This window comes from Sus scrofa, chromosome 11 (assembly GCF_054392235.1).
Source record: "Sus scrofa isolate SSC_HxYL_T2T_F1_AM1 chromosome 11, Sscrofa_HxYL_maternal_Yorkshire_Landrace_v2.0, whole genome shotgun sequence".
Classification (NCBI taxonomy): Eukaryota; Metazoa; Chordata; class Mammalia; order Artiodactyla; family Suidae; genus Sus; species Sus scrofa.
In genome coordinates, this window is record NC_139393.1 from 56,780,027 (window position 1) to 56,799,903 (window position 19,877).

Sequence of the window (19,877 nt, forward strand, 5' to 3'; positions counted from 1 at the left end):
CAGCCACAGCAACACCAGATCTGAGCCGTGTCTTCGACCTATACCACAACTCACGGCAGTGCTGGATCCTAAACCCACTGAGCAGGGCCAGGGATCAAACCCACAACCTCATGGTTCCTAGTCAGATTCATTTCCGCTGTGCCACGACGGGAACTCCTAGACATGTTTTTCAAATCAGCTGTCCCATTTGATGTTCTCACCAGCAGTGTATGAGGTATCCAGATAGTTAAATTTTCAAGGGGAACTTCCACTGCAGAAGACAGTTTTTTCAAGTGTAATTCCATTTGGAATTTTGTGAATTCCAACACAATATTTGGGTTTTATAGCTTATGGAGTTATTTAATTAAAAAACAAAACTGTGACCATTGATTGGAAGTTAGAGTTCAGCAATTTGTTTCAATGAAAGATAACCTCTTTTTTTTTTCCATCTTTTATCTTTTTAGGGTCACACCCATGGCATATGGAGGTTCCCAGGTTAGGGGTCAAATCAGAGCTGTAGCTGCCAGCCTACACCACAGCCCAGCAACTCAGGTTCCAAGCCATGTCTGCGACCTACACCACAGCTCACGGCAACACCGGATCCTTAACCCACTGAGCAAAGCCAGGGACTGAACCTGCATTCTCGTGGATCCTAGTCGGGGTCATTAAACACTGAGCCACAGCGGGAACTCCTTTTTTTTTTCCGATTGTACTTATTCCCAAATTTTATTTACATCAGAATCACCTGCTAGTGATCCTGAGCCCACACTTGGAGAACCAATGCTGTTTTGGGTAAGAGGTTGGGCTGCCTCTAAGTTAGTGGTTCTCAACCTTGACTTACACTTCTGACTCACTGGAGAGGTTTTAAAAGAATCCAAGTGTCCAAGCCATATATGAAACCAAATCAATCAGAATATTTGGATGTGGGATCCAGTGGCATTTTAAATAGCACTAGAGATTACTTCATTGGTTGCCAAAGTACGATTCTCTCATTCTGTGGTTCTAAATAATAAAAAAAAATTGTGTTACCACTTATTGGCATCAAGATAGGATTCCCTTTGTAAAATCTACCACCATCTTTTGAAAAAGCAAGACTTAGCAACTACCACAGACTCTAGGATAGTAAAGCGACATGGTGATTATATGAATGTTGTATCCTGATTTGGATGTGGAATTGAGAGAGAACATCAACGGGAAAACTGGGGAAACATGAATAAGGCTGTAGTTCTATTCATCACATAGTACCAACATTAATTCCTTAGTTTTGACAAATGTACCATGGTTATATCAGATGTTAACGTTATGAGAAGCTGGGTGAAGCGTATACTGGGATTCCCTGTACTATCATTGCAATTATTCTATATCTTTAAAATTATTCCACATCACACTTGGGGTTAGAGCTTCAATATAAGAATTTTGTTGGGACACAATGCAATCCTTATCAGGTCTCTTTGCAAATTATTTCCCTCCCCTATCTGCAGATTTTCCAAACTGGTGATATTTGATTTTTCCCTTTCTGAGGACAATACGAATGTATTTCACATTCATTGACAACCTTTCCCCGTGCAACTATTTGCTAAAATTGGGTTTTGTATTGAATCTCAATTCTATGCTTTAAATATTTCCAAACAATTCATACTGAGTTTGACTGTTCTGGAATGACATAATCGAATGATCACATTAAAGAATCCTCTAATAACATAAATTCTACTTTCTCATTACTTAGTATCATTTAACTCAGCTGTATGTTTTATGAAACATCTGTCTTAAAACTAGAAGGTGGGAGGAGTTCCTGTGAGGAGTTCCCGTTGTGGCACAATGGAAACAAATCCGACTAGGAACCATGAGGTTGTGGGTTCAATCCCTGGCCCCACTCAGTGGGTTAAGGGTCCGGCATTGCCATGAGCTGTGGTGTAGGTCACAGATGTGGCTCCGATCCTGTGTTGTTGCGGCTGTGGCGTAGGCTGGAAGCTGTAGCTCCTATTCGACCCCTAGTCTGGAGACCTCCATATATTGCGGGTGTGGCCCTAAAAAGCAAAAAAAAAAAAAGAAGAAGATGGGAGTTCCCCTCATGGCTCAGTGGTAACAAACCCATAACAAATCCAGCTAGTATCCATGAGGACTTGGGTTCGATCCCTGGCCTCGCTCAGTGGGTTGGGGATCCAGCATTGCCATGAGCTATGGTGTAGGTCAGGACAAACCTCGGATCCCACATTGCTGTGGCTGTGGTGTAGGCCAGCAGCTGCAGCTTTTATTCAACCCCCAGCCTGGGAAGCTCCATATGCCACAGGTGCAGCCCTAAAAAGACAAAAAACAAAAACAACAGCAACAACAACAACAAAACTAGAAGGTGATTTTCTGTATGCCAGAGATGACAATATGTGAAAAGTGTTTTCCTCCTCTTTAAGAGCTACCTGAATGAAAATGGAAGGAATAGGCCAGCCAAGAATGATAAATGATGATTCCATTCTAAATTCTCCTCTTGGTTTTTATGTCTCTCCTATGTCAGAGTTTACTAACATGCGGGAGGAAAAAGAGCTAAAGCTTTTGCTCTCCCTGCATTGAAATTTCCCTCTGTTTCATAGGAAAAAGCAAATATGCCTGCACTTTGTTAAGTGCAGTGACATTTTTAGATTAGCAGAAATGTGGGTCAAAGTTCTTTTGCAATCTTCAAAGCACTGCTTTCCGTGAAAAACAAAACAGAATCTTGAATTTCTCAAAGCAACCCCTGGGTAATTTTCATTAAACTGATAAACTCTCAGATATATTGTGCATGAAAAGCTTTCCAAAATGGCATTACTGCTGTGCAAATGTTGCTGGAATCAGTTTGAGATGCTCTTGGTGGAAAGGTATTCTGTTCTAGCATTTAGATAATGTGACACACGCCTGTAGATTATTCTTATAGGTAAGACAGTGGTCTCTGGGGAGGAGTAAAATAGTACCTGTATCCTATTTGTGTATCTGTGCAGAAACCAGGAAAGCATAGAGAGGCTCACTGTATGTAAAAAAATGTGAATGGAACAGAATGTTAATAAAACAAAAATCTTCTAAGTGGCCTTGATTTTAAGTGCCAAATATTTGCTTTTTCAGGCTGGATGGCCAAGTTAATGGATCCGCTGGTGCTTTAATCATCCCATCCTCTAAAACAACTGCCTATTCTCCTGAAGCCAAGAGGACTCTCAGGTACTGTGGTCAGTTATAAAACAAATGACAGAGCACTTCTCCTTCTTTTTTTTTCTTCTTCTTCTATTTTTGTTTGTTTGTTTGTTTGTTTTTTAAATACGCACATACATCCTTCCTTTGAAATGCAGAAATTTAAAATTTTTGTCAGTGGCTAAACAGGCTTATACAAAGGTGTTGAGTAAACAACTTCGATGTTGGTAAATTGTGGCTTCTGGATAGGAAAGTGAAAAATGCGATTTTTCCCTGAAAAGTCTACCATGTTTTTGAAGCATGACTGTGACATTGGCATTGTAGATTTAAAGAAGTTTTCATTAAATCAGATGTTATCATATTGGTTAATTAAGGTCCACTCTTTGCTTGAGATTGTTGGGGAAAGTTATGGTTTGGAAATATGAAAAGGACATCCGGGAAACAGACACTGACACATATTACACAAATATTCCAAATGATCCTTGATTCATCAGGGATCATGGAGCTACAGATGTATCGTGACTGATTTTCATAATAGCGTTTTGGAAGTTGGCCAAGACAGTGGAAATTAAGACAAAATGGGAGATGTAAATACCTTCTGCAGAAGTGGATAATACCACTTTAACATTTATATTTCAAAGGTTATAGTTTAGAAGGAATATTTGAGCATTATTTTTTCATTGGATTGGATAATTGCCTTGTTAATTTGAGAGCTTGTTTGGAGGTTCTAGCAGGGGAGAGCAGATACTCGTATACCCTTGACCGAAGAACGGTCCTCCTCTATCAGTCATGGTTGTCCTCTTCCACCGAGCATGTAGCTTCGGGAGGGATGCACATGGAGCGGTGAGGGAGGAAGGGGACCCTCGCCTAGCCAGCCAGATCAGCCGAATCAACCCTGGCGATCAATGGGGTGACAGATGTCGCAGCCAGATCGCCCTCACATCCATTGCCTTGTTAATTTCAATATCCTTGGAATTCCCGTTTTGGCCCAATGGTTAATGAATCCGACTAGGAACCATGAGGTTGCGGGTTTGATCCACGGCCTTGCTCAATGGGTTAAGGATCTGGCGTTGCCGTGAGCTGTGGTGTAGGTCGCAGATGCGGCTCGGATCCTGCATTGTTGTGGCTCTCGTGTAGGCCAGTGGCTACAGCTCTGATTCGGCCCCTAGCCTGGAATCTCCATATGCCGCAGGTGTGGCCCTAGAAAAGGCAAAAAGACAAAAAAAAAAAAAAAAAAAAAAAAAAAAGAATATCCTTGTAAACAAACTTTAAACATGAAGTAAAATGGTTTGTATTGCAGCTCTAGTACTGAAACCAGGCATGCAGGACCGAAGGATACTGTCGTGTACACAAGGACGTATATGGAGAAGAGGTACTGGAAACTTACTTGAAGTATTTTGCTATATATATATGTTTTATAATTGTGAAATAATCTATATTTAAGAAGAGATACTATTGTTTCAGAATATTCTTGCTTTTTTAAAATAGCAGACAATTTATGAGTTCTAGGTATACAACTTCTTTATCCTTTCCAGTATTTTTTTTTTTTTTTTTTGTCTTTTTGTCTTTTCTAGGGCCGCACCTGTGGCATATGGAGGTTTCCAGGCTAGGGGTCTAATCGGAGCTGTAGCTGCCGGCCTACACCAGAGCCACAGCAACGCCAGATCTGAGCTGCATCTGCAACCTACACCATAGCTCACGGCAACACCAGATCCTTAACCCACTGAGCGAGGCCAGGGATTGAACCCGCAACCTCATGGTTCCTAGTCGGATTCGTTAACCACTGAGCCACAACGGGAACTCCTATCCTTTCTGGTATTAAGTAGCTGTCAATCATTCAAAGTCATTGGATGGACTAAATACTTAAAATAATACATGTATACATAATAGGATAGTTATTTGAAAGCTGTCAGAGAAACATACAGACTAACAAACTTTATAAAATTACACGACTATTTCCATGCTAATTTGGAGTCGTACTTTATCTCGGTGGTTCTGTCTACTCTTGTTTACCTCTAATCTGAAATAAGGGGTATGGTTTTTAGTAAATATGTGCAGGGCCACAAAATCTGCTGCTTGATGTGATGGATACTGAGGAAAATGTCCACCAAGATCAGGGATTCACAAGTCATTTGATTTTCAAGGAGTATAGAAACAAGAATGAGCCTACTTGTAGAGCAAAGTAAAGGGAAGCCATGGAAATGTGGATATAGGTACGTGTGTTAATCAGAACCTGTTTCAAAGAGGCCAGAGAGTAGAATATGGGGGGTGGGGCTCCCAGAAATCCCAGGTGTTTCAGGCTTTGAGCAACCTTCCCCTCCAAAAGGATTTCTCAAACCTGCAATAAGTTACCTTTTAAAATGCAACCTCAAGTTTGATTTTTCCGCTTAATCCACTTCTCCCTAAAATCTACACTGATAGTACAGTAGACAGCATAGGGGCCCTAGAATCTGATTTGGGATTGAATCTTCGTTTGTCACTTATCAGGTGCCCTCAGGAAAGCTGCATAACTTCAATTTCCTGTCTCAGTTCAAGTCTCAGTTTTCTGACCCATAAAATAGGCTTAGTGGTAGACATATCATACATAAATATGTGCAAACTCTTATTTAGCATTGTGGGCTACGTGTTCTATAAAGTGGATTCTATTTCTGACAGCAGTCTGCCTATCAGCAGTTTGGAGGGAAAGAAAGATTTCTCATTAAAAAACCCCAAGTGAGGGCTCTGAAGTTCTCTCTCACTGTGTGAAATAATAGGAACATTTTGCTTCTGGTCCTAATATGCTCCCAGGTAGCAGAAGGGCTGGAAAAGCAATTAGGAGCTGTCAGCTGGTTAGCCCATTGCAGACTTCATTTGTCTCCAGGAAAGAGTGATGTTTACAGACTGGAGCAGTGTAAGAAAGGGAACAAAGAGGACTTTTGAAAGTTACAGGGAGCTCCCCATCGAGGCTTAGCAGTTAATGAACCCGACTAGCATCCCTGAGGATGCAGGTTTGATCCCTGGCCTTGCTCAATGGGTTGAGGATCCGGGGTTGCCATGAGTTGTGGCGTAGGTCACAGACACAGCTCGGATCCCGTGTTGCTGTGGCTGTGGTGTGGGCTGGCAGCTGTAGCTCCAATTCGACTCCTAGCCTGGGAACCTCCATATGCTGCTGGTGAGGTCCTAAAAAGACAGACCAAAAAAAAAAAAAAAAAAAAAAAAAACAATGTTCTTGTTTTTATTCCAAACCATTCTGTGATGTTTTCAAGTGAAAATAAGAACTTCTGTAGTTCTCTTTGAAAGTTCAGGAGTCCTTGTCTGTGTGAATGGTCTCTGTCTCTATTGGCATGCATGGACTCGTGCTTTGTGTGTGTCTTTTACTTATATGAGACTGCAGATAGCTTTCTTTCAGTAAAAATGAGGGAGGTGTAAGTATAAAGTTCATGAAAAGTAATAACTGCTCTTCCTGCTTATGCTTGTTCTTGTGCTCTCCTCGCCCCATTCTTGCTTGACTTGGGGAGAAAAGTTAACTTTAAGTCAACTTGGAGGTGTCTGGCATATCCACACTTCTCCAGATGAAAAAATAAGTGTTGGGAGTTCCACTGTGGTGCAGCAGTAACTAACCCAACTAGTATCCATGAGGACGTAGGTGCGATCCCTGGTCTCGCTCTGTAGCTCAGTGGGTTAAGGATCCAGCATTGCCGTGAGCTGTGGTGTAGGATGCAGGAGTGGCTCAGATCTGGCATGGCTGAGGCTGTGGTATAGGCTGGCAGCTACAGCTCTGGTTGGACCCCTAGCCTGGGAACTTCCATATGCCATGGGTGTGGCCCTAAAAAGACAAAAAAAAAAAATCAATTTAAAAAATAAGCAACAAGTGTACTGTCCTGGCTTGTAACATCATGAAGAATAATAATGAGACTGTGTGAGTGGAGAGGTGTGTCTGTTTCCTAACCTGCACAGGGATATATAGTTCGATACTAGGAAATAACCCAGTTCTCACATGTCTTTATTTGTATTTATGTATTTATGTAATTATGTATTTATATGTATTTATGTATTTGTTTCTAGTAAATCACCAAAGGATAGATATCAGGAGAGTATCTCTGGAAAATACATACAAACCGTTTATTCGACTTCAGACAGGTGAGTACTTCAGTACTTCCGTACATAAAAGTATACACACACATATGTATATACGTGTATTTTCTTTTAGATTATTTATACATATATATGTCTATATATACTTTTGTCAATAATACATATTTCATTATATATGTGTATAGGTATCTGTAATATATAGTTTATATATTTTTATTATGTATATATATTATATAATAGCATTGAAATAGATTTACGTACAGAAGAAATTGATAGAACACTGTAAATCGAGTGTAATAAAAATTTTTAAAAAGAAATATATATTGTTTTCCACTGAACATGGACACTCCCGATAGTAACTGTTATATTGGTGATTGTACAAGTGAAACAAAATACAATAACCTCAGAGTTCCCATCGTGGTGCAGCAGAAACGAATCCGACTAGGAACCATAAGGTTTCGGGTTCGATCCCTGGCCTCGATAAGTGGGTTTAAGGATCCAGCATTGCCATGAGCTGTGGTGTAGGTGGCAGACACGGCTCGGATCCTACGTTGCTGTGGCCCTGGCGTAGGCCAGCGGCTACAGCTCCAATTAAATTCTTAGCCTGGGAACCTCCATATGCCGTGGGTGCGGCTGTCAAAAAGACAAAAAAAAAAAAAAAAAAAAAAGACCAAAAAAGAAAAATGCAATAACCTCTGCATCCAGGAATTCATTCCTTGGTCTTCTGGCTGTTCTTTGATTTGATTCATTTTATTCCAATAGCTCTTTCTGTGCCTTACAGCTGCCACCCAGGCCAGTGTCTCTGCTGGGGGTGATCCCAGGCGTCCCCAGAGCTGCCACATTATCAGCATCTAGGCTTCACTGCATCCCGAGTCTGGGCCCTCGGCACCCCCTCCTTGAGGCCTTTCAAAGTCAGCTCACCTTACACACAGCTGCCTGGATATGCTGCTCTGGCCCACGTGGGCCCATGCTCAGTTTCTAGGAGGGGGCTTATGATGAGCAGCAATTCAGTGCTGGTAAACTGACCCCAAGCTTTGGCTTTTGATTATTTGCTTTGACCATTTACTATTCAGTGGGGGCACCAGTTAGGTGACCCTTGTGAGAGCGTGGCCTGCAGACTTCCAGCAGAAGAAATGAAAAGAAATAATTAGCATCTCAACCCAACCACTGGAAACCAGCTGTAATCAAAAGTCTGGTATCCTATCGATGGTGTTTCTCTGGGGAGGGCTAGAAACTTGACTCACTGAGGGGTCGGGACATATCTTTTTTTTTTTTTTTTTCTTTTTATAGCCACACATGTGGCCTATGGAAGTTCCTGGACTAGGGGTCCAATTGGAACTGCAGCTGAGGCCTACACCACAGTCACAGCAATGCCAGATCCTCAACCTACTGAGCGGGGCCAGGGACCAAACCCACATCCTCGTGAAGACTATGTCAGGTTCTTAACCCACCGAGCCACATCAGAAACTCCAGGACATATCTTATTTTTATGCACAGCCTCAGCTTATAACACAGTTCTTGGCACCTAACAAATACTCAATACATGACCTCTGAAAAGACAAACCAATGTCCCATTTGCTAGGAGAAACATGGACGTCACTTTCTTAAGATCTTGTATTACCAGCGCTCTTCTGAATGTCTTGCTTTTAAGTCATACTTCTTTGGTGTGACCACAAAAGCACCACAGATACTGTCTAGATAGCCAAGAAGACAGAACTGGGCTTTTCACAATGCCTGCAAAGATCTTTGGCTAAATGATCTTAATAAGGACAACACCAAGATCAGAGCTTTCCCTGGACTCATATTTTTACAGTTAATTTAAGAAAGGAAAACATTCTTCGTTAAAGTATCGCTCTTAATATGGAGAATTCCACTCCTGTTCCTAAGTGATCCTTGAGATTTTTTTTAGTTACCAGAGAAAAAGTCAATTCTCCATGAGAACCAGTCAGTCAAGCCAACATTTTCTGCTGATTTTTTTTTCCCACTGTACAGCAAGGGGATCAAGTTATCCTTACATGTATACATTACAATTACATTTTTTTCCCCACCCTTTGTTCTGTTGCAACATGAGTATCTAGACAAAGTTCTCAATGCTACTCAGCAGGATCTCCTTGTAAATCTATTCTAAGTTGTGTTTGATAAGCCCAAGCTCCCATCCCTCCCACTCCCTCCCTCTCCCATCAGATGATTGGATTCGGAAGATGTGGCATATATACACAATGGAATACTACTCAGCCATAAAAAAGAATGACATAATGCCATTTGCAGCAACATGGATGGAACTAGAAAATCTCATACTGAGTGAAATGAGCCAGAAAGACAAAGACATTTTCTGCTGATTATTGCGTGAAATTAGCTGAGTCCCCACAGTTCTTATCTAAGCACATCAGTCCCATGTAAGGTGGCCGGTGCACTTTGCAGGATAAAGACCAAATTGCTGTGCACGTGGCTTATGGGCCTTCAGAACCTGGTCCCGCGGAATCTTGACTGGAGTTCAGTCACTCCAGCCACCGTTGTTGAGTGGCACCTTGGTACGTCCCACCCTCTGCTTGGAACCCCTCCATCACGCCCTTCCCCACCTCCTCTTGAGAGCGCCTTAACCATCAAACTTTAACTCATGTGGCACCTATGCTGACAAGCTTTTCCTGACTTCACCTGGGGATCAGTGGCTCCGCTGACTGTGCTCTACTAGCTCTTTTCACGATCCATAATATGTGGTGATCATCGAGTCACACACCTTGGGTACCCCGATGGAAGGAAAGCTTCTCATTGGAGGAGACCATCTCACTCTTCTTTATAGTCCCACCTCCTGTCTCAGTGTCAGGAAGGATGCTAGAGCATGCCTGTTTTCTACTCTTCGATGTGCTGTCTAGTATGGGAAATTTAAGTGTGTGTGTACATAGGTATGTATATATATATGAGTATGTATATATATGAACGTATATGTGTGTTTATATATGTGGATAGATAGATGGATATATGGATAGATAGATGGATAATGCATAAGATAACATTATTATAACATTAACATAATAATGCATAACATTATTTTTCCAAAATAAATAACAAAGCTCTATTTTTTTCCCATCAAATTTGTGGTGAGGCTATACGATATTGGAGAATTTTTGTCATGAGAGGGACCCCAAGATTCTGAGTCTTTTTTTTTTTGTCTTTTGTCTTTTTAGGGCCACACCCATGGCATATGGATGTTCCCAGGCTAGGGATCGAATCTGACCTGCAGCTGCCATCCTATGCCACAGCCACAGCAATGCCACATCCAAGCGGTGTCTGTGACCTAAACCACAGCTCACAGCAACGCTGGATCCTCAACCCACTGAGCGAGACCTGGGATCAAACCCTCAACCTCACGGTTCCTAGTCAGATTAGTTTCCACTGCACCATGACAGGAACTCCAAGATTCTGAGTCTTACAATGACACCAAGAGAGGTGGCATAAGGGAGCATTTTGGTGACTCTAGGTTCTAGAGTCTAGGGTATCCATCATATGTGAATTTGCCAACACACCCTTGAATCAATTTCTATTTTTGTCCTACTGAATATTTTGGGAGTTAAATTTTTGTATTAATCTGCAGTATAATTTTTCTATGCTATATGTACATTAATAATTCAAAACTCTCTTCTAGCTTCAAGGGGTACTTAATGACCTGTTTCAATTAGGAAAACTATAACCGTCTTTACCCTGCCCAGATGCACTCTTGATTGCCAATGAATTAATAATTTGCAATTTTCCCTCATGTTAATTCTTTGATATCATTTTGAGATAACTAGAAGAATTAATTCTATCACTAGAATAAGTGAGTCCTGAACTTTCCTTGATTTTTACACAATTTACTAAAGTGTCAACAAAATTAACATATCATTTCCCTATGACTTTATGGGAAATACATATGTCTTTGGCATGGTGACAAATTTAATTTTAATTGCTTACATCTGTATAGGTCTGTCATTGAAAGAGATATGTGTACTTACTGTCGAAAGCCCTTGGGCACAGAAACTAAGATGATTTTAGATGAATTACAAATTTGCTGCCATTCCACTTGCTTCAAGGTAAGGATATGTTTATTACATTTAATTTGATAAGAAATTGCATAATGACTGGAATTAAAAAAATTATGTAGTGAAGTACATGAGATGAAGTTAAAGCTTTCAGAACACTCCCATGCACATTAATAATGCACTATTTAAACATTTCTCGAGCGTTCCGCAGCCTAAACCTCCAAGGTTTATAATTAAGCTTTAGGCTTAGAGTTGATTACTGACACATTTATAACTCTGACCCTACAGATTTCAATCTGTAAAACAATAAACACTTGTTCCTCTTTAGAAAAGTTTTTGCAGCACTTTCATAAATCATGCAGTACCTGAAATGTGGAATGAAATCCAAAAAGGAAAATAAATTGTTGAGAGGAAAGCTAGCAGCTCCTTATATCATGAAATTAGGACCGATGGGCTTAACAATAGTTGAAACTCATTTTGCTTTTGAGAGCATGGTGAATTATAGTTAAACATGGCTTCGTATAATAATAATAAAGCATATATAGTAGAATGCTTTATAGTGTGTATCTTCATATTGCCATGTCTTTTACTTCTCACAAAAACATTGGATTGGTCAACATTACACTTTTTTATGTAACTAAATGAATACTTAGCCGGGAACCTGAAGACCTGACTTGGAGTTCTAACTGATTGTGGTTAAAATTAATTGTGGTCTTGTCACTTTGGACCATCCCCTAAATTAGCTTAGTCTTGGTTTCCTCATCTGTGAAATCAAGTAGCTGAATAAACCAGTGGTTTTCAACCCTGGATGCACATTATAATCATCTGAGATTAGAAGGAAAAATAGAATGCCGGGGACCAACCCCAATTAAATCCAGGATCTTAGAGATGATTCCTGAGCACTGGTGTCTTTGCAAGCTCCTTAGATAGGTCTGACGGCCAGTTTGAGAACGACAGCCTAAACCCTTCGGAGGAGTTCCCGTCATGGCTCAGCAGTAACGAACCTGACTAATATCCGCAAGGACACAGGTTCAATCCCTAGCCTTTCTCAGTGGGTAAAGGATCTGGTGTTGCTGTGGCTGTGGTGTAGCTGGCGACTGTAGCTCCAATTCCACCCCTAGCCTGAGAAGTTCCATATGCTGTGGGTGCAGCTCTTAAAAAAAAAAAAAAAAAGACATAAACCCATGGGGCCTTTCTAGTGCTGGTATTCTCCAGTTGATGCAAATTATCTAATTCAGTCAAGTTGAAGTAATACTTTGACAATTGATTGCTTCTCTTTTAATTGGTAACAGACAGTGACACAAAGCAATTGGAAAGATGCCTTACTTTGAGTAAAAGAATAATCCAGTTTTAGGCCATCATGTATAGAATTCTATAAAAAAGTATATGAAAATGTCATAATTATTGAATTATGAGACAGTGAAATTTCCTTTTAGTTATTAAAATTTACTCACGGGCATCACTCTCCCAGACTTCAAGAAATACTACAAAGCCACAGTCATCAAAACAGTGTGGTACTGGTATCAAAACAGACAGACAGACCAATGGAACAGAATAGAGAATCTGGAAATTAACCCTGACACCTATGGTCAATTAATCTTTGACAAGGGAGGCAAGAACATAAAATGGGAAAAGGAAAGTCTATTCAGCAAGTATTGCTGGGAAACCTGGACAGCTGTATGCAAAGCAATGAAACTAGAACACACCCTCACACCATGCACAAAAATAAACTCCAAATGGCTGAAAGACTTAAATATACGACAGGACACCATCAAACTCCTAGAAGAAAACATAGGCAAAACACTCTCTGACATCAACATCATGAATATTTTCTCAGGTCAGTCTCCCAAAGCAATAGAAATTAGAGCAAAAATAAACCCATGGGACCTCATCAAACTGAAAAGCTTTTGCACAGCAAAGGAAACCCAAAAGAAAACAAAAAGACAACTTACAGAATGGGAGAAAATAGTTTCAAATGATGCAACTGACAAGGGCTTAATCTCTAGAATATACAAGCAACTTATACAACTCAACAGCAAAAAAACCAATCAATCAATGGAAAAATGGGCAAAAGACCTGAATAGACATTTCTCCAAGGAAGATATACAGATGGCCAACAAACACATGAAAAAATGCTCAACATCGCTGATTATAAGAGAAATGCAAATCAAAACTACCATGAGATACCACCTCACACCAGTCAGAATGGCCATCATTAATAAATCCACAAATAACAAGTGCTGGAGGGGCTGTGGAGAAAAGGGAACCCTCCTGCACTGTTGGTGGGAATGTAAACTGGTACAGCCACTATGGAGAACAGTTTGGAGATACCTTAGAAATCTATACATAGAACTTCCATATGACCCTGCAATCCCACTCTTGGGCATCTATCCGGACAAAGCTCTACTTAAAAGAGACACATGCACCCGCATGTTCATTGCAGCACTATTCACAATAGCCAGGACATGGAAACAATCCAAATGTCCATCGACAGAGGATTGGATTCGGAAGATGTGGTATATATACACGATGGAATACTACTCAGCCATAAAAAAGGATGACATCATGCCATTTGCAGCAACATGGATGGAACTAGAGAATCTCATACTGAGTGAAATGAGCCAGAAAGACAAAGACAAATACCATATGACATCACTTATAACTGGAATCTAATATCCAGCACAAATGAACATCTCCTCAGAAAAGAAAATCAATCATGGACTTGGAGAAGAGACTTGTGGTTGCCTGATGGGAGGGGGAGGGAGTGGGAGGGATCGGGAGCTTGGGCTTATCAGACACAACTTAGAATAGATTTACAAGGAGATCCCGCTGAATAGCATTGAGAACTATGTCTAGATACTCATGTTGCAACAGAAGAAATGGTGGGGGAAAAACTGTAATTGTAATGTATACATGTAAGGATAACCTGACCCCCTTGCTGTACAGTGGGAAAATAAAAAAAAAAAAAAAAAAAAAAAAAAAAAAAAAAAAAAAAAAAAAAATAAAATTTACTCACGGAAACAAAAATTAGTCTATATCTCTTTATGTTACATTCTTATGCACTAAACTTTTTAAAAGAAAAAAATTCCCCTGAAAATTCTCTTGCTGTTGGTAAATAGGAATAATTTCCATTTATTATATTTTAGATGGTTTATTTCCATTTTCAATTTAATTATAAAATGCTACTAACTGAGAACAAAAATGTCCCCACACTCGTAGGAAAAGACAGCTTATTCTATAGTCATAATAATAGAGAACCATCTGAACTGGCTTAAGTATGTCTAACGGATCTATGACAATTTGCATCAGTAAACTTGAAAGTCAGCCAATTGGCAATGAACTTGCTCCAGTGAGCGCAAGTCTAAGGCAGATGTCAACCCTTTCCTGCCTTCTTCACCAACACAACTTGAAACAAACTTCCCTCTAAACCTTATGTAGGATCAGAAGCCTGTTTTGCTCAGGGACCCTATTCTTGGACAGCATAGCTCTCCCTTAGTAAGCAAATGACAAGTATTCTTTGTATTTTTGTTTGTGATATCCAGTGGTGATCTTGTCTTTGGCATAACCTTTTTTTTTTTTTTTTTTTTTTTTTTTTTGCTTTTTAGGGCCACACCCATGGCATATGGAAATTCCCAGGCTAGGGGTCAAATTCGAGCTACAGCTGCCAGCCACAGCCAAAGCAATGCCAGATCCAAGCCGTGCCTGTGACCTACAACACAGCTCACAGCAACACTGGATCCTGGACCCACTGAGCAAGACCAAGGAACGAACCTGCATCCTCATGGATACTACTGTTCCCACTGAGCCACAGCAGAAACTCCAGCATAAGCAATTTTTGAAAATGTCTATCCATTCTATTGTGAGTGAGGGAAAAACTTTAGTGTATGGATTAAAGACAAGTATACTTCTACTTTTCCTCTGGGTTTTTCTTGAGGCTTCATTTAAGTGTTTCTATGGAGGATGGTACCAAATGAATTAAAAGGTTGTTTTTTTTTTTAATACTGTTACACCAAGAATCTAAACTTCATATATAATGTAAACTTTATATATACCTTTTATTTAGTGTGAAATCTGCAAACAATCTTTGGAAAACCTACAAGCAGGTGACAGTATTTGGATTTATAGACAGACAATACATTGCGAACCTTGCTACTCAAAAGTTGTAGGTAAGTGTTAAGCTCGGTAAGCACCCATCACTAACATTAATGAGTATTTGATATTGCTGAAAATGAAAGATTTCAAAAGTAAAAAGTGTTTTATTAAAAGTTCAAAAAAATTCAGCTGCAGATAAAGTGGTAGCATTTTGTTTTATGGTATAAAATCCGTCAACATTTATATTTTCTTTTGATATCAGATCAGCGTTAGATACAAGCAAAAGATCTCTTCTTTTAGGAAGTGCTCCATTTTTTTCCAAACGCAAACACATCTTCTCTGCTCAAATAATTGCTGGAACTGAAGTTCATTTCTGTGCATGACTTTTTGCATTGCACTGGAATATACTTTTTTAAAACCTAATTTGGTTATTACACTAAATGCCTTTTAATGTTATTTTTAAATGGAAAATGTAGAGTTAATGTTGTACAGTTCTATATAAAATATAGCACCTAAGCATTTTTTTATCAGTTTAAGACCAACGTTACTATAATGCAGACATTTAATTAGCATCAATAATGTCAAAAGAAGCATTAAGGAACAGCATCTTTAACATATTTTCAATAAGCTTAGTGTGAAAACTGTAAAAGTTGATTTAAAAGATGTACACACATAGAATCCCTTCATGGCGCAGCGGTTAATGATCCCGACTAGGAACCATGAGGTTGCAGGTTCAATCCCTGGCCTCGCTCAGTGGGTTAAGGACTCAGCGTTGCCATGAGCTATGGTGTACGTTGTAGATTCGGCTCGGATCCCGTGTTGCTGTGGCTGTGACATAGGCTGGCAGCCGTAGCTCCAATTAGACCCCTAGCTTGGGAACCTCCATATGCCACAGGTGCAGCCCTAAAAAGCAAAAATAATTAATTAATTAATTAAAAATCTTGGCAATTCTCACCTTTAAAAAAAGATGTACGTGATGCACAGTTATTTAGCAAAATAAAATCCTATGAAACCTGATTTGTTATTAAAGCCAGTATCAACATTTCATTTTTACTTCCATAGTAAGTAGATGGATTAATCAAGATGATATTGGGGAGCTGGTCAACTGCTCTGTGTGAAGGGCAAGTTTCCTGATGTCCTGCTCGTGGTGAATGAAAGCAGAACAGTTGTGATTTTTACACAGGATCCAAAATATGGAATTTAATGACAAGTGTGTGATATTAATGAGGTGCGGGGAGGCTAGATCTGGAAAATGCTCTGAAAAATATTCAGAAACCCACATTCCATCAGGCTGCAGAATCAATTACAAGAACAAACTAATTATATTTGTACTTTGCCCTCTATTTTCTGCTTTCCTCAACCAGTTCTCATACTCCTTTTTCTTCCTAATTGAGCAACCTTATCATGGCCCAGTATCAAAACAAGGGGCCTTCCATGTGCCTGGTGGCCGCTTTGAAACTTTCAGTCCCATGTGTCCATGATACAGTTTCAGAGATGCAGTCACCAAAACACTCAGAAGTCTGTGCCTTCCTCTCTGCCTATGTGCATTTTCACAGTACATATAAGTTGTCAAGACATGACTCTCAGTCACGTCATAAATATGAGTAGAGGGCATCAGTACTTTGTATTTATGATATGACCAAAAGCCATGCCACAGTGATGAATGCAGTAGGAGATAAAAGTAAAATGCTTAGTTCACCACTACCTGCTTGATGAATAATTATTTTCAAAACTTTAGTTATAGGCTCATTTATTTATTTTTTATTGAATTTGGAGATCTAACTGTTATTTTCTTTAAATTTTTCAGCAAAGTGGAATCAGTAATTCTGGCACATGAAAATCAAGATGAAAATGTTCATTAAGGAATTAAGATTTTTATTTTAACAGCATATACTCTAGAAAAGCTTTTACATCGAAGATTGAACTCTTGTATAGAACTAACAGTTCTACTATGGCATCAATAACCTAATTGCCTTCAAGAAGGTCACATACATAAAGGGACCATCTGGTTAGATTTAGTGATCAAAAATTCAAAAAAAAAAAAAAAAATCCGAGTGGTTCTAGTTACCATGGTCAAAGGAAGGATGCCTCTGATAGCCATGAGTGTTGTCAACCTTGACCGGGGCCATCTCTGCTCCATATCAGGCTGCATGTCATGATTTCCGCTCTAGACAAGCTTGGCATTTTCTCACCTTTGTTTCCCTAAGAATTTGGATTTTGGGACATTATTGACATCTTGGCAAAACTGTCAAGGAAGCAAGGTATGTTTCCTTTATGCACAAAAGAAATGTTGATAGGAATTTTGGCAGAAAGATGTTAACATACCAAGTTGTAAGGACTTCAGAATATCACTTGAACTTCTCAGATTTCTGTGCTATTATGTGTAACATGAGGGGCACTGGACGTGATTTCAAAGGTCCCTTTCTGCTCTGAAATGATCAGGTTCTAAAGCAAGTTTCTGTTTGCTCTTTAGAAAAATATCTGCATATGTGTTTATTAAGCATATTGAGCTAGATAGGCTATCTAAACAATTTAATCATAGTGTCATCATTTTATCACAGATGTAAGTTTTATAGAACGTGTTTTAAAAATGTATTACACATGTATTTATGGGTAATGGGTAAAATCATATGACGTGCCTAGTTTACATATTATAATTTGTTAAGTTTTCTTTGCATGCACTTCAAAATCTAGATTTACAAATTATCTATGAGAAATAATGGTTATGGACTACAAAGGCATGGTCTTTAGCATGTTACATCTGTTCTTATTACATAGCACTTTATATTTACAGATGGCTTGTAAAAATAAATTGAACCGTCAGTTACCCAGAATCTTTTTGTGCAGTGTTTATAAATATCACTCCCTGACATTGATATTGACAACTATAGTGATCATAATTTATTATATTCTGTGCCATGCTGCTTAACTTGATTTTTTAACTGTTGAAGCTGTAACTTTGATTTTTAAGGAGCTTTTTTTCAAGAAATTGAAAATTCAATAATCTTGTGAGGAACTATTATTATTATTCAAATTGAGACATTGCACTTCTAAACTATTTTATATGCACATAGCAACTGCTTCACAAAGGAAAGCATCTGGAATATTGAGAGAAGGTGGAATTCTAAGGGAGTTTAAGGCAGCTGTACAGAACTGACATAACCTAGGGAGATTAAAAGATAATTATGTATTTTCTAAATGTTGATAAATGTAAAAAAATCCTTCTCCTGTATAATGATTTCCACCACTCTTCCTCTCAGACACTGGTCCACGAAGTGTTAAACGCTAAATGCTTATCAAAATCCAGCAATGTGTAATCATTGTCCTATGGAGAGGGAGGCAGAAAAACAATTAATAATAATTGGATATTCATTAATTCATGCTTGATGAGAAGCAGTGGTAATCGAGCCATATGTTTTATTGTTCTTTTATTACATGCTATCAGAGTGGATCAAAAGAAATAATTTTCTTAGAATTGGAATTTGTGGCAGAAAAGGACAAATGGGATAGTATCCCTCCCTTTTATATAAAGTGTATTAACATCTCAATGCCGTTGTAGTAATTAAAAATCATTTGAACATCATTTTTAAAGTAGTCTACAGTTTAATGCTTCATTTAAGGAAACCTAAAAGGAATATAATTCTCACGTTTCTGTAGCTGTTTAATGGACCCTTTCTTCTACAATAATGTGTTATATCAAACCAAAAGCTGTTGTAAAAATGGAATAAATACGGAGTGGAGGGAGAAGGGCTTCTGATTTCCCAAGTTCACTTCATTCTGTCTGGGATTATTCCTAAAACAACTTTGAAGATCTCAGTTTTTGCAGCCAACTCATTATGTTATGATTGGCATATTTTTCCTGGACACAAATGTGTAAATCTCAGGATACTAGGCCCTGAATTCTATTACTAATTAAGAGATGCTGCTAAAAAATAACTAATGGCTCCACTCTGAGAGTATCTGTCTGAAAAAGCAAAACAAAAAACTATGTAGTAATCTTGGAAATCTTGTTTAAAAACCTCATTCTTTCTTTTAACAAGGCCAAGAAATAAAAATGTATTCAAGAAGTAATCTGCACATCTGAAATTGGTTGATTGCAATGACTCCTCTAATTAGATAGGAGTGCAGAGGTGGTCCGGCTCTCAGTGCTGGTGCGCTCTCTGACTTGTTTACTCCCCGAGAAAATCATGAATGTTTGGAACATTTTCCCACCCAGCTTGATTCAGAGCTCTCCCAAAACAAGTGACTGTTTGGTCTGCATGAGGCAAACTAACAATGATGATGTTGATTGATTTTTTTGTTGCTGTTGTTGGTGTTACTACTGAATATCCTGCGTATCTGGTACAATGTAAATAAATTGTTTTTAGAGTTTCACTTATTCCAAGGGCAGGCAACAGTTCCCAGAGGCACCCATAAATATTTGCATTAACTTGGATAGGCCACTTCCCTCCTGGATCTATTTTCTGCTACCTAAAATGTGAGATTTAGCACATTGGGCAGTGCCCATCACGCAGTGGTGAACGAATCCGACTACGTTCGTTCCAATCCGTGAGGTTGTTCCCT

At 39.1% G+C, this 19,877-nt stretch overlaps 1 protein-coding gene across 18 annotated transcripts in view; it reads left to right on the forward strand.

Moving 5' to 3' along the window:
* The window catches only part of SCEL (sciellin), a 127,532-nt gene extending 108,147 nt beyond the window's left edge, over positions 1-19,385 (forward strand). For all 18 annotated transcript variants that reach the window (XM_021065753.2, XM_021065758.2, XM_021065756.2 and 15 more), the window contains 6 exons: positions 3,070-3,162; positions 4,433-4,504; positions 7,177-7,251; positions 11,165-11,273; positions 15,286-15,388; positions 17,122-19,385. In XM_021065753.2, coding sequence (XP_020921412.2) covers positions 3,070-3,162; positions 4,433-4,504; positions 7,177-7,251; positions 11,165-11,273; positions 15,286-15,388; positions 17,122-17,138 — 469 coding nt within the window. In that variant the 3' untranslated portion in view covers positions 17,139-19,385. The remainder of the gene's footprint in view (positions 1-3,069; positions 3,163-4,432; positions 4,505-7,176; positions 7,252-11,164; positions 11,274-15,285; positions 15,389-17,121) is intronic.
* The last annotated feature ends 492 nt before the right edge of the window (positions 19,386-19,877 follow it).